Raw genomic sequence first — 25,226 nt, forward strand, 5'->3', positions numbered from 1 at the left:
TGTTTTGTCACACACACTGGTTTTGATATGAATAATTGATGGACGCTGTTGTAATTCAGGCCCAGCGAGCAGACAGATGTGAAAACACAGACACGGACTACAAGCTAATGCAACAAAGCAGCAGTTCAGATCTCAACTTAAAAAAATGCCGTTAAAGAAGAACAAGCTTGGCTGTATAAAATTTGGGAAATTAGTTTGACACAGTTTAAGTCTAAATTAAAGAGATGACTCAATATTCTGAAAAAGGGTTGTGCAAAACAACTTTATGAGTGGTTAGTATTTTACTGGCTGTAGACAGGCGTAAGAATCTGTTTAGGGAATTAGGAGAAGTTTTGATGAAAGAGTTGAGCTAACCAAAAAACCAAAAGCACCTGTCAGCATGCGAAAAGCTGTTCAGAAAAGATATTACGGATTGGATTAATTATTGAGACACATATTATTTGGTATCTTTAAATCAGTACACAAACCTTTTTAAAACTGATCCTCACAGAAATGCATTGTTTTACGATCTTTTGCAAAATCCCTGTTTCATTTCCGAACAGAAACAAACTTACCGCTTGACTGAAAATCATTTTAAATCTAAACATAATTAGCATAAATGAGTTTAGGCTCAACTGTCAGACTCAAATGTGTCTTTTGTTCTTCCATCACAGCAGAGTAAAAAAAAATAAATAAATTATCTGCTTAGATTTCAATGTTAGGCTCTCAGTAAAAAAAAAAAAAAAAAAAAAAAAAAATCAACATTTTCAATTTATCCATTGCTAATTTCCACAAATTGCTGATTTCAACAGTCAACCCAGGTAAGAAGTTTAGCTTTTCAGATAATCTAATCTGATCCTCTTGGCTTTAGCGTGGAGCTCATCACTTCAGATGGAGCTGAGTGAACGCTACAGCAGCGCCAGGTTTCCTTTCAGCTCAGATTAGAGCCAGCTGGGTGTGACCGCCGTCTTCACCACAACGCCATCCTAGCACAATATCATTTACATTTCTACTCATTTCAAACTGTTTTTAAAAACAAGAAAACAAGCAGGACAGAGAAAACATGTGCATAAACAACTAAGAACAAAATAAGAAAGAAGAAGTGATTTAAAATATTTTTTTTTGGCTATCTTGTGTTTTAACATCACATCTTTCAAGAACTTAATACCTGCAGTAATACAAAACTTTTAAATCTGGCAACCATCTGTTCAACTGTATGACCTTAAATAATCAAAAAATAAAAATCATAAAGCCTTTGTTTAGTTAACTTTGATTCTGTTATTAATAGAAAGCTTTTCAACCGTTTTCTCAAATGAAATAAATCACATAAAATCATTTCTTTTAACAGCTGCTTTAGATTAGTGCAGCTCTTTGTAATAAATACCAGGGTGGGGAAAAATGGCATGGCAGACAGACTGCTGAATCTCACAAATCTGAGTCTGTTCATGCTAAATTTCTCATGAATCAACCACTAAAAAAATGGATTCATCAGCGCCCCGATCCCCAAAACATTTACAGAGATCACCAAAGAAAATAAGTACTGAAGAAGAAAATAACCCAGTAAGGTTTCTCTCCACTTTTCACGCCAAGTTCTCATAATTTCATGTTTAAATCTGTCCGTTTCATCCGCCTGCTTACGAAGATTTACAGAAATCTGCACACAGATTTCAGGAGAATATATGTTCATGCTGCAGGAGTAAAGTAGAACAAAGTGATACATCAAGTGGAGCATACTGCTGGCTTGGTCACTTCCAAAGCAGAGAGCCTAAATTAGCAGAATAAAATATCTTGCAGTGACACAATCTCCTGTCTGATGCTCAGCTGCTGTAACTCACGGTGAGCAAAATAGGTCACCATGATAAACAGCGCTTGGCAAAAACAAAATGTTTGAAGCTAAATGTTAAACAATTTAAATGTTCAGGTTGGAATCAGCTCATTAAGAGTGGGTTGTTTATGTTGTGAGGGAAGAGGAGCTAAAAGCAGAATGTGTCTGTTCACATGTGTTACAGGCTTGTTCTGTTTTCCCTCCTCTGAACGGGCCCGTGTGAGATCACAGCATCACAACAAGAGCAACACTAATATTGTTATTATTACGTCTCTCCTATTTGTTCTGTGCGGCCCTACGAGGAACTGAGCATGTGTTTTTCTTTTTCTGCCACACAACTATTAATTAAACTGCGAGCGGGAGCTGACTGGAAGTAAAATTCACTGTCGTCCTTAAAACATCAGGAATGGGCAGATAATACGGAAACTACCATGATTAAAACGCTTTAATTACTGCAGTCATAATCAATCACATAAATTGTACGAGGCCTACCATCGCTTAGTATGTCCGTGTTCAAATGAAAACGTAATCTCATGAGGGGAAAAGATTTCATGAGTTCAGATGAAAACGCTCTGTGAGCCTGATAATTAGCATATCACTCAAAGGTGTGAAGGTGTGAGCTTGCTTGCGAGGCATCTCACTGCAGAAGGGAGTCCATGTTCACCACTGTGTCGTAGTGATGTAAACAGCACTTTATTATGAGCTAAATATAATATGCAGCAAGTGTAGAACTGGGTGGGAAACAGCTGTGTTGAGAGCAAAACTGAAACGAAGAAAAAATAAATTACCATCCTACATGACAAACAAGAGAGTTGTGTTTATAATATTCTTTTTGCTGTTTGTAACCCAGTATAAATGCCTAAAGATCTTATTTTCTGGATTTGTCAGTTTATCTGCTGTTTGAAATAAGATTTTTTTGATAATATTTGAGTCGTACGCAATCAAAAAATGGTTCTGCAGCACCAAAACAAAATTGACTGTTGCGTATTTTACTCAGTGTCGAGTTTATATTTTTGCACTGCGTCAACCCTCTATCACACATGTGTCAAACTCAAGGCCTGGGGGCCAAATCTGGCCCGCCGAAGCTTTTTATGTGGCCGACCAGACTCTAAATTGCATTCAGGTCCCCACATTTTTTTCCTGATTTTACTAAAGAAAAAATCTCAAAATTGACCAAAACTACTGAGTTTAAGTGACTGATGGCTCAGCCTTACTTGATGTTGAGCTATAGACTGTGATTGATGCAGCAATTAATAAAAAGTCACATCTAAAATCATACATTAGCGAAAAATTTGTAAAAAAAAAAAAAAAAAAAAAAAAAAAAAGAAATCCTTACAAATATTTCTAAATTAGCACCACAAAATCTGTGGTAGAAAATCCTGGATACAATATCAGTGTGAATAGATGTTCAATATTATTTCATTTTAAGACACTGAATACTGAAACCAACAGATTTATTGATATTTTAACAATTTAATGGGTTCTATCAATACATTCTGGCACAACCGTCCCTTGAAGAACATTCAGATTTTTGATTTGGCCCAAAATCAAACTGAGTTCGACACCCCTGCTCCATCACATCACATTAATATCGTTTGTGATCATCAAAAGCTTTTGGTCTGATTTTAATTTGATTTCACAGAAAACAGAGCATAGATGCTCAGATTGGACAATCTTGTGTCCAGAAAAGCCACGTTGACCATCAGCATTGAATTAACAACAATTGTTTTAGATGAAATCCTTCCGGATAAAAAGCCAAGCTGGCCGGTTCCTCGTAGATCACATCCTTACTGATCAAAGAGCAGCAGAGCAGCGTAGCATGATGCTCCATTTAGCTCTTTATTTTGATAATGTGAGCGGCGGTGACCTCACCGTCCGCCGGGATCAATTCAAAACCATTGCCACAAAACTTAGCCAATTAGTGAGCGTGCCTCACTGCCTCTCAGATGCATTCCAAGGGCCTATTTTTCCATCCAGAAGAAATGAGTGCATTTTCCTTGCTCCAAGGAAAGCCAAGACCGTGAAAACAAACATGAGATACTGAATGGCTGCATGCAGTTAATGTCGAAACCAAATGTACTTCACCATGCACCAGCTCACTTGTTTCTCTATTTTGCTGATTAACTATGTGTTTGGTGTTGATGTCTGGGGCTTATGTTCCAGTCTGATGAGATTCATGGCACATTACTGCAAAACATTATTCCTATAATTAGGTCATTACGGGACGCAAAACATAAACAAGAGAAAACTTTCTAGCACTTAATCACAAGGAGCTGTGAATCCATGGAAAAGACTGGAATATGAAGAGCAGGGAGATCCCCACCGTATAAAGTTCAGGATTCGGCCCGTCTGGCTGCGTTGGAAGTAAAATTAGATGCTCCATGGTTACTAATACATTCCTCTGGCAACCAGAGATGGCACGGGAACACATCAGACGTACACTCACTCATTCGCCTTTTCATCACACCTTTTAACATGCCTCCTTTTGTTTCCCTTTTCGGAGTTTGTGTACATCCATTCTGTCAAAGCCGTTTGATGCTTCCCCTCGGGTTTTCATTTTTTCCCCTCCACTGTAAGTAAAAGCTGGCTGGGTTAGAGGTTAGGTCAGCGGCACGGATGAGGAAATAAGGGGGCGAGGGGCACTGTATCATATCAGCTTCCTCCCTGCCTGTCGGAAGAATGTTTGCAGCTCGGCATTAGGAACAACAGTGGGATAGAGGAGCACGACAGAGCAACAAAACACCAAGGAAACATGGCTCTCCTGCCCTGAGCTCGACATCAATTTCTGCGTACAGCCCTCTCAGCATGTGACATTATTCAAAGCAGCAAGAGCAAATGTTAATGAGTTCTTATTTGCATATTTATTTATTTTTTTCTTTGTTGAAATGTCACTGATTATTACGTACAAGGATGATGAATGTATCTGCTCATGCAGCTTGATGTGTAATTAGCCATTAGGTGAAATGAATAGATCAATTAAAGGCAAGGGACTGGGATTAAGAGAAATCAAACTGGGAAGAACACAGGAATAAGAAAGAGGATAACACATTAGGCTCATGGGGAAATAAACGTCACCGCTTTTATAAATCAGGCTACTAATCAAAACAAGATGGCGCAATCAGCAAAATCACATACATCCAACATTTTGGTAAATACGGTTTTCAGTATCTGGAGCTAAACTGTTTATTTTCTCCTAAAATCCATCGCAACACAGGAGAGAGAGAGAGGCAGAGAGAGAGAGAGAGGAAAAGTGGATTTCCTGATTGTGTTTATCCCCTCCCAGGATTATCAGGTGCCACGGCTCGGTCTATTTGAATTTTTTCTAACTCTGTAAAAAGAAGGAGGGGAAAAAAAACGGGGGAGGTGGACAGGGGAAAATGTTTTCGCTTGGCCTTTGCCGTTTTCTGATCCCAACCGCTCTCCCGCCGGTGCTTGTTATTCACAAACGAGGAAAAAAATGCATTACTGCGGACCAGATGGGAACATTCCACATGACCAAACCAATCAATCACTTCGGTGGGACGCAGGTGTGACACAGCCGTGCAGCAACACACCATTTCACAGTCTATCAGGCACAAACACATGGTCACCAATCAATGGCACCCCGAGGACCCGCGCGGAGGGGCGCTCCTCTGTAGCCACGCTGGTTCAAAGCTGATGACTTCATAATCACGCATCCATTCTCTCAGAGGAGAAAGGCGATGAGCTCCCTAATAACGTCTCCCAACATGCGAGCGCCAGCTCCGTAACGGATGCCGCCGCCGAAACACGCTCTCCTGCATCTCACGAGCTCAGTGCCATCGTCCCTGTCAAGTTGTGAGATTGCTTTAAAGGAAGAAAAAAGAAAGAAACAGAGCGTGTTTAACAAGCTGCAGAAATGTCTCCCTGTTGGCTGTTAGAATCAGGACGGCATGCAACATCAAAGAATGAGTCAATGTTTGGTATTAGATGCCAAACAACTGTTGAGCAGCAAAACAACGGAGAGCTAAAGAGAGGTGAAGGACGAGGAAGGATGCACACATGGGTTAGGAATGCTGATTTGACTCACAGCACTGTGGGCATATTTTCTTACACGAAATCCCCCACAAACCCTGAGTGGTCTGCAGTTTAAGAGCACAAGGCTGCACTAAATAAAACATCCAACCAGCCAGAAGGGGGGAAACTTTTGATGATCTCTCTATGTGGGGATGGCATAGTGGGAGAGCAAAAACTAGAGCAACCACTGAAGACAGTCTTGCTGGTTTTAAGTTGATAAAAAAAATAAAAAAATCTACCTAACCACCCCCATATCCTTGGCATTAAAGTCTCACAGAGACGTGCTTCTCTCTTCACTTCCCACACTTTACACTGTCGGGGCTGTGCCAGCGTAGGAGAAAATGTCAGGCATTGTCAAGTGGGAGTAAAGGCGAAACAAATGTTTGCATTTCATTATCCAATCACAATCCACTACAGAGCAAAAAGAGGGGAGGGGAACATTATCTAGTATTTCGCTTGCCAGTACACCCAGCATGTACACAGGAGGACGAGCACTGGTGGCTGTGGGAGTCGGAGAGTACTGGGAAGGAAAGTTCAGCAACGCAACCGGACTGAAGTGGTGACACTTGAGGCAGTATTTGGTTTATCACACAGTAAACTTTATGAAATTCACTGTTTTCCATCTTGGACAGATTGATGTGAGGACGTCATTCCCACCTTCTAAAGGTTCAACCATGTTTGAAAAATATTTGAGGGAGCGTCTAACCATAAGTTTATCATCCCGCTTTGTCTGAGCTGGATTTGTGATGAGGCTTAAAAATAAAATCAGATTTTCTTCATAACAGATACAATTTCTGACTATAACCAAATAAAAATTAATGCTTTCTTTTTTAAAAAAGAAATGACAAACAGAAACATTTTTTCAAAAACTGGCTTTTACTTTAATCATCCTTTCTCTGAGTTACAAGAACTTTGCTTAATTTATTAGAATAAAATGTGAATAAAGTGGATAATAAAGTCAAAATAATACAGGATTAAAGTTGTAATATTAGCAGATAAAAGATGCAATTTTACTAGAAGAACATTTTAAAATAATGAAAAAAAGTAGTTTTAATAAGAAAAAGGTTTGGAATCTTGATTTTCTTCTTATTTTTTTGTGTTGGCGTTCTTATAAAATTACTACTTCATTCTCCTAATATTATGACTTTATTCTGGCAATATTAAAACTTTATTTCTGTGTTACTTTGACCTTATTGTCCTGTCATTTTATTCTCGTACTATAACAGTATTCTACTAACATTATGGCTTTATTCTTGTCATGAATAAAGAAATAAAAAATCTTAGCCTGACCGTTGTATTTGGTGGTACAGTTGACCTGAATTCAAAGTCCGAATAGATAGAAGCTATAAAACATGTTTGTCAAACAAGATGGCGGCCTAGATTCCTCTATAGGTTACCTGATTTCTGTGTTGAACCAACCCCATCATGACAGCACCAGACTTTTTCCTTCCATCCAACTTTCCGTTAATATGTCTGGACTCTAAACAACCAGAGTTTAGTAATGACTTCTTATGACTTACTGTGCTTGTGAAGCGTATCAATGACCATCTGCTGGACGATGTCAACACCTTCCCCATATTTGTGCAGACCAAATTAAGCTTTTTTGTATTTAAAACCATCTTGAATTGGTTTCATGAAATCAAATTTTCTGACAAACAAAATTAAAAGTAATGAATATTTGAAATAGATCGCCCTCTTTTCAGTTTTGAAGTGGTTCAAAACTGAAACTACAGAACACTTCAATAATAATATAAATTAATTAGACCCACTGAAAGACCAACTTTAATTATCTGTGGATACCAGATGTGCTCAAGTATTTTTTAAATCTTTTAAACTATATGCAAAATAAACTGTTAATATGGAAAGAGCATCCAAAAATGTTAGACTAAATTTAAGAATACCGAGTCCACTGCTAATCTGAGCTATGAATAATTCTCTGTTCGTATTGAACTTGTATTATATGAGCTCCAGCAGCAACACTGGCCGCAGCTGCAGGCAGCATGAAGCGAGGGAGGAAACAGGGAGGGTAAGAGGAAGAAAGACGTAGCTATTGGAGGTAGAAGCACAGCCTGTCTCTGAAGAAGATATTAGGTTTAGCTGAACTTTTTTTATAAGCCCCATCAGCAGAAAAGTTCTTTGAAGAAAGAAATTAAACTCTTCTTCTAACATCTTCAGACATATATATGCAACTACCTACAAAACTCTAACAAAGATGGTTGACCTTTCCCTAGGAATCCAACTTTCCTTTAGAAAAGTTTGAAAGTACATTGAGAAGAAACTCCAACAAACTGCATTTTCCAATTATTCTAATATTTTATAGAGTATGGTTCTCTGATCCTTGCAGCTGCTTCCTGAAAGACTGGTTATGTCATCACAACTTGGCTATACCACTGCTGCTCCTCCATCCTCTTTAGAAAGGCGGCCCTTGGGGTATTACTCAGTATACAGCTGATCCTCTACAGCTGGTCAGCCTCGCCAGCCTCACGCTGGGGGCCAGGACCCGAGGACGGGAGGCAGGGGCGGGGCCGGGCCGAGACGGGCCGAGGGAAGCATGGAGGCGGTGCGGGGTGTGGGAAGCACGGGCAGCACGGGGAAGGAGAAATGGGATTTTCGCCCTTTCAGCTCATCTTCAGCTCTTCACGCTTCACTGACCACAGTAACAGATAAGCACACCCAGCAGCTCTGCATAATGAACGGCTACAGCAACTAAACAGTGCTGCATACATCTCATTTGCTCAGCACACATCCCATCTTACATGGCGCCTGTCTGAACACCACAAACACACACGCACGTATTTATTTAATTATTTTAGTAATCGATTGTTCTATTGATTATTTTGACCATTTAACCACACAGAAACAATTGGTACATAAGCCAGTCACAATAAACAATAAATCAATGAATCGCATGATAAATTAAATGCCAACTAATAAAAATAAGTGATTAGTCCAGAGGATAGGAGCAGCAACAGAGAAAGACCGATCTCCTTTACTCTTAAGTCCAAGAGATTTTCAGCAACTGATTTATTTAACTGGTTAATTTTCTTTGGATTAATCGATTAATAACAGTAGCAAAAGGTTGTTAGTAAGAGATGTTTGTTACCAAATCTGAAACAGTTGAAGCACTGAACACTTTGCCACTAGAGGAGGTCTGAGAAGAGCATATTTTTTCATCTTAGATGCAAAACATATATAACTATAGTTTGTGCTTGTTTTAGATTCTGTACACTCTAATTGATTACTAAATTATCAATAAACAATCCATTGTGATTAATGCAGCTCTGATAAATGTGTATATATCTGCAGACTCACATTATCAGCGTGTGTTGCCACTACATTATGTCCTGAAGGCCTGCAGAGCGTACGTGTGTGTGGGTATGAACAGCAGCGAGGTAAAAGGATGCAGCGCTGGCAGCACCTGTGACCCACGCTGCTCTGCAAACTGAGTGCACACCTGAACAGCACCTGGCCACAATCACAGCCTGGGTCTGGGGATGTTCTCCCGTGAGACAAAGCATTAGCAGATGACACCTGCCCCAGTAAAAACACACTGGGGATGCCAGTATGATGTGGGATTTGACACCTCGTGCAGAGCTTTAGGGATCAATTAAGTGGAAAAGAAAAAGGAGAGAGGGGAATCTGAAAAGGGCTGGCCGGTGCACAGTGCAGAATTAATGGCTTTTTTTTATTACCTTTAAAAGAAAACGCCACAGACACAAATGTTTCATATAAAGAAATCCCATTTTTGCGAACACAAATTGTAGGGTAGCTAAGCATTTGTATGCACATTCAATTTCAAACCCTACCTACACAAAAACAGTCTAAAATTAGATTTACTTTTTCTGTCCTAATGTTCCCAGTGCTTTTCTGTTGCCTCAGTTTGTTGTTTACATAAACCAGCACATCAGCACACATTGGAAGTATTTGATAAATAGCAGTCAAAAATAAATCAGCTCAGTAAAGCAGCAGCATCAGCCGAGGAATCCTGCTGCACTGTACTGCACTGAAGTGCCTTGGAAAGCAAAAAAAACCTTTAGCGTTTATGCATAATTTGCAGTTATTGCCCTAAGATAATTATTATATGGAGACAGAAAAGACCTACTACATGCAGTGATTCCTGTGTTTAATCATCATTGGTGTAATAAACTAAAACATGGACTCTTTAAAACTACAAACACAGTCACAGTTTGTAAGGTCCAATGTAAGTCAGTGGCTGTGACAAACTTTAATGAGTCAGCTTCTAAATTAAGCCATGCCAGTCAGGTAGTCTTCTTAAGGTCACACGTGTTTGTCTGCAGGGCATCTGCATGCGGCTGTATGCATGCGTCGATGACACCGCTGTAAGCTGATTAGCTTTTATGCAAGACTAAAGCCGTATGAACCGTAGATATGAAGCAGGACAGAGAAACGTGAGTATTAAACGACGACTCAGCAGTTGTGATGTCACGCTCCAAGGCACATGGCAGGAGAGGACGGATGTGAAAACCTCCCAAGCCAAGAACTCACTTTGTTTTACAACGATGGAGGATAAAGTTGTTGATTTGAATTTATGAACAAAAAAGATGGGGGGGTTGTTCAGATCTTAGTGCAGAACGTTTTGAGCATGGACAGCCTGCATGTTTCAATCTAGAAAGTAGAACTGGGCGATATGGATTACAAATAAAATCTCAGATCTTTTCATACCAGAACTGATGTCCGATTTTAACCTTTTTTTTTCTCGTTTTCTTTTCTAAAAGAATTAAATCACAAATGACAGAAAAAAGTAGCTTTTATTTCAATTGTCCCTTCAGTACGTTCTCTGACAGAGTACCAGAGCCAGGCTACGAGAATTTGTGTTTAATTATGAGAATATACAGTCAGAATATTTGTGGAGTAAAGACACAATTTTACAAGAAGAACATCTTAAAATTACAAGTAAAAAACTGCTTTTATTAGAAAAATTCCTAGGTTTATCAATGAGTTATCAAGATCTGACATGACCAGCTGGGTCCGTGCTGTTTTCTTCAAAATAAACTCAATCATTTGGTTCAAGATCCTGCTACTGATGATAATTTCATACTGATGTGTTAAAAAATGAAGTATTTCTTCATCAGTAAAGAATAACTTTAAGGGATGATCAAAATTCCTCATTTAAATTTTTTGTTAATTTTTGTGTTGGGTTCATAAAATTATTTTGTTCTTGTAACACTATGACATTATTATCATTTGAAACAAATAATTGTAGCCTCACTTTAATATTTAAAGTCTAAATAAATAACAGTTGTAAAACTTGCTTGTAAAACAAGACGACTGGCTTTGGTCGTGCTGACATCACCGTGCTGACGGAAACACAACGGAAAGAAAAACATCAGTGGGAAGAAATCCAGATTTCCAAAAATTAAATCCTTCAAAGTCAAAAGTTTGATTAATTGGTAAAATCAATTACTTGCCCAGCCCTACCAGAAGTGACAAGTAATAAAGAGACAGTTGTAAGAAATGCAGATGTTGAATTGAAAAGTTAACTCTTACTTTAGACTTGGAGAGCCTTAGAGACTCTAACCAATTTACTGTCGTCTTATTTTCTACACAGTCTAATCACACCTGTAACTAACGATAGCTTAGAGCCACTTCAGTCCTATATAACGACTTTAAAATCAAATCGTCTCTGATCTTGAGTAAAAAACAGAAATCTAATGGCATAAGCTATGAGCAGTGGGTTACGCTCACAATATAAATGAGTTAAATGAGCAGTTCTGTCAGGTGTAGCTCATTGCCTGAGGTAATTGCCCAGATTGCCTGAAATGAGCCTTCCCCACTGACTTCCCCATTTCAAGCTGACGCCACCAGAAAAAACTCTCAGCGGGTAATCAGATGTAACCATTTCTTGTCAGTACTACGAACACTTGGCCATCCCTGCAGCTAAATAATTAGAACAAGGAAATCGAGGCCAAACACCCACTAGGACCTACAGGAGACCTTGAGTGAAACACTGATAAAACTACTTTTACAATTTTCTGTCCTTTGACTTTTAATATACCACAGAGGTAATGGCTACATTCAAATTAAATCTTGTGCTTTTTCTTGCACTTAACTGGGGCATTACAGGACTAGAGGCTTATATGGAGGAGGACTGATGGACAAAACAAAAGAAGAATTGTTCTGAGTTGGGAATCGACTCGCTGGCTGTCAATTAATGAGCCAGAGCAGTAAATGTTACTTATGTTGACAGGATAAATTATAATATTAATAATTACTAGATATAATTACTAGATATCCACCAATTAATCAGTTAGAGAGCTAATTATCCCCTGATTTGTTCTTGTATGTGATCAGCAAGTCAAGACATTTTATTCCCAAAGCGTCAAAAAGAAATGACTATATTCACAATTTTCAGCCTTTCTAAGCTAAATAAAGATCAGATAAAAGAATGAGACAAATGTCTTGATGCATAAATAGACATAATCTTGTAATTCCTTACTTTTCTGATGGATCCAAAAATATTATTTCTAGCACAACTTCACCATTCTGCGAGTTACAATCCTTAGAAATGTCCCAGTCCTTTAAGGAAAACAACTGGTGAATCACTTACAATTAGATAATGTGAGTACATGTGTGATGACTGACTATAAATATACAAAACCTGCTGAAAATCCCCTTGAGAAAAGCTCTAAAGCATCAGGAGTAGTGTGTTTATCATTGTTACGACCAGCTGAGTCACAGAGGTTCATGTGGCGGTGACTAAGACTCCTTGTGATGTTCTGTGTACATGGACATTGCGGCTGCCACCTACCAGGTAGTTTGCAGTGTACACAGAGCAAACCAGTAAGAGGCTTGTTGCAAATGTAGGTAGAGAAAAGATTCATAATTTGTTCTTACTTCCAGGCCTGCTGAGAGACCGGCGTCACCACTGGATACTGAATGAAAAGAATCTCTGCTTATAACCTTTTAATGCACACTATGCATAACATGATGCAAAAACAAGCACTTTATTTTGGAACAACAGAGATCCCTATAAGCTAATTATGCACTGCTTGTAACTTCTATGTAGTGAGCAAGAAGTAAGAAATAGCTAAAACAATTACAAAATCTCATCAGGTTGTTTTTGCATTTTTTTTCCCAGAGGAATTTTCCATTCAGAGGCGTATTTTTAAAAACAAAGGCCATTTATGATCTAGCAGGCTGATAAACTTCACATTACGTAGACCAGTCTTTTAGGTTTGCATCGGGGACTTCCAATCAGGAAGGATACTCTGAATAAGAGGCAGGAAGTATGAAGTATCCCTAAGAGGTTTGCGTCACCGGCCTCAGTTTTGACTGTCAGTGGGCATTTTCCAAAGCTCTTTTATTTTTTCCTGAATAAGTGATCTTGGATGTGGTAAGCGGGCTGACAAACATCTGAATCAACAGCTCGCTCCAGTAAAGTGTGCAACACACACAGATGCTTCCAGATTTAAAGCAATTACTTCAAAAGTTTAAAAAAAAGGACCCACTAAATGAACGTTTCACTTCTTCTGTGGTAACACAAACTGTTGCTTGAAACACAACCTACCAAGCAGTATAACGGCATCTTTATACTGCATGGCTGCACTGACAGAAGCACTGCTGAGAAATAACCCTTCAGACTTAATTTAATGAGAACACAGGGAAAAAAAAAGTGATTTATGCAAGTCTCGGATCTTACTCTGGAAAACAATTCAATAAGACTGCAGACTTCTGAGCATGAGATAAGAAACGGCAATACAAAGTTTACAATCATGCTGTCAAGAACTGACATATCGCAGCAACAGATCGCATCTATAACCTGCTGCTGTAGAGCATATTAGAGGCACAGCTGAAGCAGTCACGTGATCAATTACAAGAGAGATAACATTTTAGTTCAATTCAGCAGCAGCCATTTGTGAACTAATCACTGTGCTTGGAAACCAGTCTTCAGGGCCATCATATAATGAGCTGAGACGTAGTTAGCCATAAAAGTGTCAAGTGGTTACACATCACAATGATGCTGGACGCCCAGTAACATACAGCTTTTAATTGCTGTAATGTCAGCGCATGTTGCCACTCAGTAATAACGTGCAAAGAGGGGGAGAAGCTGGCTAATGATTTTGATCAGAGCTAAAAAAGAAAATATGTTGAGGTTGAAAAAGTGCATTATCCAGAGCCTGGTGAATGGAACATGATGGTAGTTTTGATAAACAGCTTGGCAGCAATGTTAAAACTTCATAAAATGTAAACAAAATCTATTTTATAATCGGATTTATGTACCGTATTTTCTGGACTATAGAGCACATCTTGCCACTCAGGTCTCACTATAAACCGCATCTACAAAGTTTTTTAAAAAACTGGAAACGTACATATATAAGGATCACCGGGCTATAAGCCGCTGGTATCTCTGCTGCTCTCGATTTCCTTAATAAATCTGATATTAAGGACGCAGCCCTGCGTCTCCAACGAAGAACCATGTTTTCGTTCACGCTGAGCTTACATGCAGCGGCTCTATTTCCCTCCTGTACTGCCGGATCTTTAGCTCTCAACTTAAAAGCTGCATTATATGAACTCCTTCCTGTTGTTTCCGTGATGACGGGATATGAGTTTGAAAACATTTCTCCGTTGTGCCTGCTGCTAGCATGTGCTTGTTCTAAAAGAAAATCAGCACTTTCTTCTTTGATTTCCAATTCTGACTTCCAATGAATCACTTCCTGTTAAAGAGCCCCCTGGTGGTTGAAGAAAAATCCACAGAAAAGCCGCACCGGGCTGTGAGCCGCTTGGTTCAAAGCGTGGGGAAAAAGTAGCGGCTTATAGTCCGAAAAATACGGTATCCAGAATTTTCAAAAATAAAATTAGATGGTGTTACATGCAACATTTTCTGAAACCTAAACTGAATATCACAAAAAAAAAAAAAAAAATCATGAAAATCAATTTTATAATGAAAGTGTTTAAATCAACTGTTAACCCTACACTCAGCGGAAGCTGATGGCAAATTCATGTTTCGGACAGAGCTTCGTCTGACGGAAAGCTATACTGATGGTGTGACTCCTACCCTGGGGGAGGGTCATCACAGAAGGGAGATGAAGAAAAGAGAGAGGGGGGGGGAATACTGTCTTGTACCCAAGCAAGGCTTTCAGCATTTCCACCTCCAGATGCATCGTGCGTCTTGCACATCAGTCAGACCAATTTGTTTTACAGTCCAACACCAAAGGGCATGTGAGGGCTGATTTAAGAGGAGTTGCTTACTTACCAATTATGTTTGAGTTCATAAAAGGTGTTGGGGACAATTCTTCATGGGACACTAATCGGCTGTCACTCATATGATCGCCGTAATGAGGGCTGTCTGCAAAACCCTGGGGGAGGAGATCAGAGAATTATTCACAATATTGAGCAACTTCAGTGAGCAGTAAAAGGAGAACACATCTGGTCATTAATGTCAATAAGCAATCTGGATAATCCTCCAGAAAAAAAAATACAAATATTAGGATTAGTTGGTTACAGCTCACCTTAATGACATTCAGCACTTTTATTTCATATATTTTATTTGAGATTATTCAATCTAAATAAACGATAATAAAGACAATAAAACAATCAACACTAAAGATTAAGTTTTTATCTTTGTGTGTCTGGCATATTTACTGTGACTTTAGTTTTCTAGTGGAAAACCTACTTGTTAAAGGATGTCAAATATTTTTTATTGGTGCACTTCATATGCTCAGATGGAATATTATCACTTTTCTGTGGGGTTGAAATTATTAATTGGATTAATTGTGAGGACTCAATTATTGTGATGAATTGGCAGGTAATTCAATAACCCTAGCTTCACCTGGTTCAGATTCTCTGAAAAATCTCCAGTTAAGCACATTTTGCTATCCAGTTAATTGATTAATCCAAAAACAATCAACAGATTAGCAGAAAAGACTGAGATTTTCACATTGTTGAAGGAATTTTACCTGCAGATGCATCCTTCGTTATCAACACTAAGGAAAAGCTGCTATCGCATCTTATGCAATATGACGTTTACATTCTCACTTCAAAAAATGAATTGAATTATTTGCATCAATTAATGTACTGCTACAGTTGTATAAAAAGCCTCAAAATCTGCAGAATGTGTCATTTTTATATATCTAAATAATCGTCAGAAGAACTGATTATTAAAATAATCTTTCTACTTTTCTGGTGAAACATATGCATGTACGTTCATTAAGACCTATTTAATGAAAACCTCATTTTACTGCCTTACTGTTTCTTCTTCATCTATCCTTCATCCATCAGTTCTTTAATAGGAAAACAATCCCCTTTACCCAAACCTGTATTTGAGCCCTACGTATTTGTGCTGCGTTCTGTGAGGATCAGGAGACACTGTTGTTTACTGGAAGGGGGAAAACACAGACGATGTTTCCTGACACCTGCAGCTTATAAAAATTGCCTTTTTCTCCTGCAGTTTCACGCAGCCTTTTCATGACAGTTATCAGCATCTGGGGCTTAGGTCTAAATATCGGTCACAGTGTGGTCCTGGAGAACTTGGGGTCCCATGTAATAAAAGATGCTTCGTTACAGAGTTAATCCCAAACCCTGTGAAAATCCTCCAGTCGAACGCATCTTCCAAAACTACATTAACTTTCACCAGACGGACCAAGCAGCGCTACGCTTGCATTTCTATAGAGCTCCTTTTTTTTTTTCACCAACTCATAGTCTTTGCATTCAACATAGGGTAAAAAAAAAAGAAGTAAATCTTATTATCTATCTTTTTTTTGTGAGTGGATGGTGATGGAGTAATTTCAAAGGCAGCGAAGTGTTGTGCTGCGTCGAGGGATTCCCTATTGTGCTCCTGCCAGCCTGCACACTCTGTTAATCACACCATGAACCGACTCAATAACAACAACAGCCCCGTGAGAAGCTCAAGCAAACTAATACACACACATGCACAAAGACTGGCGCACACACACCGCTGAAAGAAGGAAGTGAAAAACATTTCATCTTTTCAACTGCAAAACAACGAGCGGGTTTTGTGAATTAAATTAGAAGGTGAGCCCTTATTTCATTTTCCTTCAGAGGAGTCATATTTTATTACCAGAAGGATGGGTTTCACGGAGGTAAGCCCAGTTGGTCAAGTAAATTTGTAAAACTGCACTTCAGATAAGACTGATGTACTGAGCAACTATATTTGAGATTGGCACACCAAGGTTTTATCAACGGGAGTCAACGAGGAAAGTGTCGCATGTTTTGGTTCAAAATATACTTTAAGCTTCACTGATGAAACGGTTTTGTCCTCTTGAGGAAGAACAAATGGATCGACATCCGAGTGTTCAAAAATATTTTGTCGTCAGTGCAGCACAAATTATTAATTCACCAAAGAGACTACATACATTACACACCAGAAGTTTGTAAAGTTTGGCTTTAGTCGTCATCCAATTAACCTCTAAATTAATTTTTATTTCTGATAAACTCGAAAAAGGTTGCTTAGGGTTCTGTCTTTGTGTTTCTTGGACAGTTTTAATTTTTTTTTATGGTTTTAGGCAAACTATTACAGAACTAAACAAACTTACACGATAAAATCAAAATTTGCACAGAAACATGAAGAATGAAACCTAAAAAAAACAATCTAGAGGTTAGTTGCTCTTTAAAGTTAGAGGATATCTTGAAGCAAGCAAAGCCTCAGCAGGAAACTCAGCACCTGATAATTACAGCAGAACATAATACAGACAACTGACTACACATAATAATCTTGTTTATTTTCTTGCAAAGTATACCAGTTAAATTATTATCGTTTTTGGTTTTTTGGGGTGTTTTTTGAAGCATTTAATTGCTTCAAACAATTACCAAAAATCCAAACTAGATTATCTTAATGTTAATTAAAACCTAACTTTAAAGGACGCAAAGCTCTGAGTGCTGCATCCAGACGGTTTGCATGAAAAGCCAGTAGCAAACAGAAGCTTTACCCTCTGCAATAAGAGACGAGAACATACAACACGGGTAAAACTGAAATGTAATATTTTTAAAATATGACAAACACGAGGAGCCGCATCACATGGTTCGCCCAGAGGAAGAAGAGAAAAACTCGTCTGTCGTTGTCAGCAGACAACCGAAGAGCAAGAAGTGTGAAAGTTCACCGTTAGGGGAAAGGTCAAGCTAATTACAAAATCCATAGCAACAAAGTTATGACATCACTATTAGCTGTTAGGACAGCCACTAAATAAGTGGAGTGAAATGTTTATTAAATCTCATTCTTGCATTTTTCTTGCTGGATTGTTTGGTGTTGGGCTGCTCAGAAGAAGCATTGAACATGTTATTGTACTTTGACATTAAATATTTTACACCATTCTTCTTTCTTTCCTTCTTTTTTGTAAAAAAAAAAGGGCCATGTTAAAAATAACATGGATTAAATTGAATTACGGATTACACTTCCATGCCTTTTTTGTTTCTGTTTAACCAGCTTGAGCTTCACGTGAGCTTAAATTATTACATTGACTAAATCAAAGCTTTGTCATCATCATCATCATCATTTATAAATTCTGCGATATCCAATAGCAAAAACCGATTAGTGCAAATAATTTAAGGTAAAATTCTCCTGGTAATGAAACACAAATACCCAGAGAGTGTACCAGCATGCTGTCTGAAACACAAAGACGCCACTGTGTGTTTTTCCTACATTAACAGCCTTACTGCTCTGTGTTTGCTGCTTTGAGTCAGTTAGATCATCAATCACAGGTCCCTCATCATTCCCAAACACTGGTGGCCTACATCTATCTAAGACACTAACGCATCCTGTCATGGCCGCCACGGGGCTGCGTTTGCACTACTGGGTAAATAACTGTCAGATAACTATGGCAGCAAGCAGGCCAGAGCTCACGCCTCGCTCCCCGATCACTCACTGCACTGTTTAAACAGTCATTTCTTCACACTCTGGGCAGCATCCCAGGTGAACGTGTGGCTGCATGTGGCTCCTTGGGAAGTCATGATATGGTCGTGATGGATGCGCGTGAGGTCGGGTATCAATTGGGGCAGGGCACGTGGGAGAAGGGGGGCTGTCGTGCGGTGGCAGCGGGCACAGCCCTGCCTGTCAGAGCGCCAGTCTGCAGCCGCGGCTGCCCAGGAAACAGCGGCTGGCTGCGAGCCAAGGTCAGCGCGGCAGGTCTCTGGACTGTTCACAGTCGACTGATCACACATTCATAGCGCACCAGCAAACAAGCTCAGGGACAAGACTGAATTCCCTTTGTAGCCGACTGAAGGATGAGGCACGCAGAATTTCTTCCAGCAGCCTTGGACACATTTAGTGAATAAACCATAAATTGATTTTCTTTAAAGTTTTTGATTCTGTTTTTTTTTTAGTATACTGAAAGAAGTAATAGGCACGTCTTCACTTTATCGAGCAAAACTGAGTATTTTTTGGTGAAAGAAAGTCATTATGTCCTCTTCTTACACAATGAAAGAAAAGAAAATGTGAGGAAGGTCTTAAATACATAACATATTTCTAAAGAGAAATCTTAGGAACTTAATAATGACTGAAAACATTCAGAAATATGCAAATTATGCATCGACTCAAACTAGCTGAATAAAATGCCAGGTCCTCAAAGAAAATAAGGCAAGCAACATTTAACCCAACCTGTTATAAACAAAGTATGAGATGTTCAAAGTAGTCAGGTTTGGTTTGGAAACATCAATAAATAAAATCTAATTATTCACACAAACCATTTGTAACTAATGGTTCTAACCTTTCATTTAATAATTTTTATGTAAATTATTGATCTTGTATTATGTTAGGTGAGTTCTCAGGTTAAACTGCAAAGGTAATTCAAGCAATTCTTTAATAATATCTAATGACTTTAGTCAAGTAATCATAACCTTGAAACAGAAATCACTAATGTTAACATTTGCTTTTTTAAAACGCTAATTGGTCAAATTTACACTAAAATTCTTTAATTCAAGATAATGAATTCCCATTCCTATTTTGGAGTGGCCTAGTCCAAGTCTGGACTTCAAATGAGATGCTGTGGCTTGACCTTAAACCCTCCAATGTGACGGAACCAATGAGATGCTGTGGCTGATGGATGGTGATGGTGGGCAATGTGAACTTAAAAATTTTTTAGATTATATTGTGATAATGATAAATGTGGAGATAAAACCATTTGTAAAACACTTCTCGTGACACTAGTTATATAAATAAAAGTCATTTGTATCACTAAACTTCACACAGTAGCTGTATTAATCATGTTTTTAAATTTATTGATATTTGCTGATGCTTTCATTTAATAAAAAGCGGAGAACATTGTTAGTAAAGCTAACAATCCAACAATATGGACAGTTTTGGGGGTTTTAAACATTAACTGTTATTTATCATTACAACAATAAATCAAAAATATTTTCATTATAAGTAGTATACCACAATAAATAATAAACAATACAATAAATGCCCATCCCGAATGGATGGACAACATAATGTTAAATAAAATAGTAAAAAAAAAAGCTTTATATTCAAGTCTGTGTGAGGATAAGCATGTGCAGCTGTTTCAGAGAGTGCATGCAGGCCTTATGGATGTGCAAACAACTGTCTGCTGGCTGACGCCGAGCCGTGTAATGTCAGAACCACTCATTTATATGCACCTGGAGCGAAGATATCTCAAGCTTCCCTGTCTTCCGATTCAAATCAAGCCGCCTATGTTACCATAGCCTGTAGATGTTCATTCGGGAAGGGCACCGAGAAATAAACAAGGTAACGCAGGCCGAGTGGCTCTGACATTTAGCTGAGTTCTAATAGAAAGTGACAGGAGATTGACATTAACTGGAATTCATACAGGGCATCGGGAACAGCCAACGTGTGAGAGACAAACAAACAGGCAGGGCTGTTCACACTTGCTCATACAAACACTGAGAGCTTCTTATTTAGACGCAGGAAAGACATGCAGTGAACCTCTATGTAAAAGTTGACAATCACACAAATATCACGTTTAAACTGCACGACGTTTTAAGATTGGTGATTTAAAGGTTTACACTGAGAAAGGCAACACAGTTTCAAAAGATAAAAACTGGATAAATTATAGTTTATTCAAAATAAAAGCTGCATAAAACTGTTGCCACTTCTTTCTTAGATTTTTTTTATATTGTTTCCTTTTAACTCTTCTTCCAGTTTCTTTTTAAAGTCTGTTTGGCTGTGAACACAACAGGTTGACCTCAGTCACATGAAATAAGTCTAGATTTTGCTATGATTTTTATTTTTATTTTCTTGGGATTTCGTTCAGATGCTCAGAAGGCAAAAAGCTTGTTGTGACTGTAAGACGTAGAACATCTTTCCCCATAAATTTATATATTTGTGTGCGTTTTCTTTATTCTGGTGTCAAAAACACAGCCCTTCATATAAGCTCCTGTGACAGCAGCAGATGAAAAGCAGTGACCTTCAGCAATACAACCGTAACTGATGATTTTATCTCAGTGGTTACACTTTGTAACTTAGGTTATTCTCTATTTTTAAGAACGATGAGAGGATAAGCCAAAACCTGTGAATTTATTCACTTGAAACTGAATTAAAGTCTCTTCAAAGTTAGAGGAAGCTTGTATCATTCACATTTTTCATAATTAAAGCCTGAAACACATCTCAAAACAGAATTAACCACAAACATACACAGAGAAATCTATTATCAATCCAGGAGGAGCTGTGGTTGTTTTCATTTATAAGCCAAACAGTTTGAAATCCTAAACTGTTACTCTGAATGAATGGGTTTACTCAGTTTTTCTCTGCTGATAACTGTAACTCATTTTTTAATTGAAGTTGACAGAAAATATGAAGTGATGGTGAGTTTAAAGAAATACGACTGAATTTAAAGTTGAGAAAAATCCAACCAGTTTGAAATGTTTAGCACCTCATTTCAACAAAACTCCATCCAATAGTTTCTGGTAAATAAAAAGAACCATCTACCTATTAATGCCATTTTCTGCAGTAAATATTAAACCCTGTACACTCTGGTAAAAACAGTGAAAACAGAAAGTGGTAAAGAATTGACCCAGAAAGATAACTGCTGTTAAAAGTCTAATATGTTTAGTAATTTTTACAGTTTTCACAGCCAAACACACCTGATCATTTTGACATTTAAACAGATGGACTTAAAGATTTAATGGTTAATTAATTGATCAATAAAAGATTAACATACAAGTAATGACAAAGCCTGTTTAAACTTAAAAGCTAGTTTTCTTATAAGCATCACAGTTAAATACAGATTCGCTTATTTCTCAATATTACACCATTAACCAACGAATGTTTAGGTTTGTATGACTTTGTTGTACAAAAAAAGAAACTGCAGTTTCTGTAGTTTTAATCAGACTGAAGAAATGTTCAGAATTTCTCCAGGTAATATTTGTTCCCTGTTCAATGTTATCATCAGATATACACGATGTAGTTTTACATTGCTTGTAAGGCAAAACTGAATTTAGGAGGAGCTAAAAATGAAATTTTAGGTGTTAAAACCGTTAATCACCTACCAAGAACTGTAATGCAAACATTTTTACTTTGTGCTTTAAAAGAGAAAAATAACACATTTTCTTTTAAATGAAAAGAACTTAAACATTTTAAAACTAATGAATTCACTCTGCCAAAGAGAAATGTGTCTATAACAGGTCAAATAACACAACAGGCTCTGGGAAAAGGTGAGATAAAACACTGTGAATTCCCCACTTTGACGTAATGAGTGTTAAATGATGCGCCGTGGAGCAGAAAGGCCACTCAGAGGCATTAGATTGTGGGTCATCTTACCCGGGAGGATTCATAGGAAGGACTGGACTCGCCACCTGGGGCCCAAGACGCTTGGTTGGTCCGCTCATCCATACCTGTCAGAACAAGAGATGCACGATTCAGTCAGCAAGTCCCCCCAACTCTCACAGTTCAAACCACATTTACAAGTCACTGCTTCACACTTTAACTGAATGTATAGGAAGAAAAACAAACCATTCTTCACAACAGGCAAGTTTTAGCATTCCACATTGTGTTTATATGTGTACACTATAGATTTAAAGAAAGATCTGATCTAATAATAATTGAAAAATAAGTTTACTTTTAAATCATCTTAATGAAGATGTAGGTTGTTTTCAGGTAATCTACAACACGAACAACTAGGGGATGTTTAATTTTAATATCACAGAAAAATTAACGCACACTACTCTGTTTTATAACCTTACAAAATTAGACATCCTTTTTCGATTTTTAATGATCGGTAGGACAACAAATATCAGCATTTGTTTGCATCTTACAAGAAAAAGTAAATAAACCTGGTGGAAAATCCTTGTAAAATGAATAGCAAGCTTTAAAAAGTGGCTAGCCTCCAGGTTAGTAAATGGGCTGCAACGATTCCCTGAGTGATTCGAGTACCTCGATTATTAAGATTCCTCGATGAAAATGTATCTGCCTCGAAGCTTCGTTAAATTATGTTTTCTTATTTAGCGCACCATGTTCCAGCTGGATCATTATTTGTGTTGGGCAGGGCTCTCATTTCCGCCTATGAATTGTTGCTAATCGCTAGCAGTATAACACCGAATTTTCTGGGTTTTCAGCATTTTTGGGGGGACAGATAAACATCCTTAAACTGCCTGCTGCAATGCTTGGAGTACGAGAGACAGAGAGAGAGAGATCCAATTACTCAATTAATCGTGAAAATAATCAATAGAGTACTTGATTACTAAAATATTCTTTTACAACAGCCCTAATATCTAGTGAGAAAATACCAAAACGATGTATTCAAAGACCTTACCAAGCTCTTAAGCTTAGGTTATGTCATATAAATTAAGTAATTTATAACACATTAAAAAAAAATCTTGCTTTATGTGAGTGACTGGCATTAAACACTCGTCTCTTAATGGAAAGGTTGGCACAGTTTTAGAGATGCACTGATAATGCTTTACCAGTGCATTATCAGTCTGAAACTAAACCCGTCGATTCTGTTTTGCCAATTCAGATTTGTAAAGTAAATTTTAATTACATTTGACGATGTTGGTTGTTGCTCTTGCAGGCTGAAAATTATGGAAGTTCTTGATGCATTTTATAAAATGGAAACAAATTTTGGATTTTTGTTTTGTTATTCCATCTGCCAGTAACCAGTTAGAGATTATTAGTGGAGAATTGATCTAACCCTGTTATGTTACCATCAATACATAAGAAAAGAAATGTGAAAATGCAATCTCTTCAGATGTTCAAAAGTTACATGATCTTGTTTATTTAACTTTAAATGCCTCGACGACTTTATTGGTACATATGCTCCAAATGCACCAAAAGGCGACCAGCAACTGGAAGATTTGATGCAGGCCAGGCTAAGCACCTGAGAACTGAAACATGATAAAACTAATTCTTCAGACGAACAAAAACCTCCATCTCATCTTTCAAAAGACAAACAGAAAAACACAAAAATCAATAATGCCAACCAAACTGTCAACCAAGACCATCTGGCATATGTTGAAAAATATAATATCTGGTATTTACAATCTAATTTATGTGATATAGCCATTAAGAAATATTTGATGCCTCGCTTCTTCTTGCTGTTAAAAACAATATTGTGCTGTAGTATCAACAAAACTGCAGCAACGGAGCATCTACATTTATCGCATTATTGATTATCCCTCTTGTAATTCCATCTGTCTCTGTAGAAAGCAATATAATATGCTCTGCTTCAAGTTCAAATAAAGAAAATCAGATTTCAAAAAATGGGTGTATTTGAAAACAATAATACTCAACGAAGCAAAATATTTAATTTTATTGTGTATTTTCTCCACTCACGTTTCACATATTTTAGTAAGACCCTTCAATCCAACAAGGATGACCTTGTTATGAAAGAGGTCAAATTAATAAAGACATTTAAAGCAATCAATAATCGTAGACTACAATGTGTGCACCTATTTTTAACTTGCTGAGATTAGAGAACATTTCGAGGTTGATCTGTATGGTTACAGTAAACGTACAGAAAAATTCAAATCTGATGCACAGAGGTCACGTAGGTTATTACCGTTAGTCGTATTTTTATCCTCCTTGATGGAAACAAGTTCTTCACTAGAAATCTGTACAGCTAATTATACACTTGTGCAGAAAGTTGGTGACATTTCACTACCCAGAAATCACGCTCCAGTGAGTAGAGCTGTAGATTTGAAGTTTCATCCTGACAAACACGAAGCCTCGCCGCTCACACGCTGTAGATTCGTTTCCTCTTCTGCACCGCCGCTATGGAAAAACTACACACGTAATTTGATCTCATTTTCTGAATTTTGGTTGAGATGTCTTACATTTTTAGCTCTGATACTTGTGTAACTAATTCAAGCACTCCCATAGGTATTTGAGCTATTTCATTGTGATGCGTTTCAGCCGAACAGAGAACTTTCACACACAAACTGCAGCAGCGGTCAGTGTTTGCAGTCTCACCTGATCTGTCTCTTCACAAACCCATGAGAATTA

General features: G+C 37.9%; 1 protein-coding gene across 5 annotated transcripts in view; it reads right to left on the reverse strand.

Moving 5' to 3' along the window:
* The window catches only part of tcf12 (transcription factor 12), a 90,393-nt gene that overhangs the window by 46,334 nt on the left and 18,833 nt on the right, over positions 1 to 25,226 (reverse strand). For all 5 annotated transcript variants that reach the window (XM_088004314.1, XM_088004312.1, XM_014980490.2 and 2 more), the window contains 2 exons: positions 22,548 to 22,621; positions 15,054 to 15,156 (listed from right to left, as the gene is read on the reverse strand). In XM_088004314.1, coding sequence (XP_087860440.1) covers positions 15,054 to 15,156; positions 22,548 to 22,621 — 177 coding nt within the window. The remainder of the gene's footprint in view (positions 1 to 15,053; positions 15,157 to 22,547; positions 22,622 to 25,226) is intronic.

This window comes from Poecilia mexicana, unplaced genomic scaffold, assembly GCF_051168715.1.
Source record: "Poecilia mexicana isolate PSO_F unplaced genomic scaffold, ASM5116871v1 scaffold_3, whole genome shotgun sequence".
Taxonomy (NCBI): domain Eukaryota; kingdom Metazoa; phylum Chordata; class Actinopteri; order Cyprinodontiformes; family Poeciliidae; genus Poecilia; species Poecilia mexicana.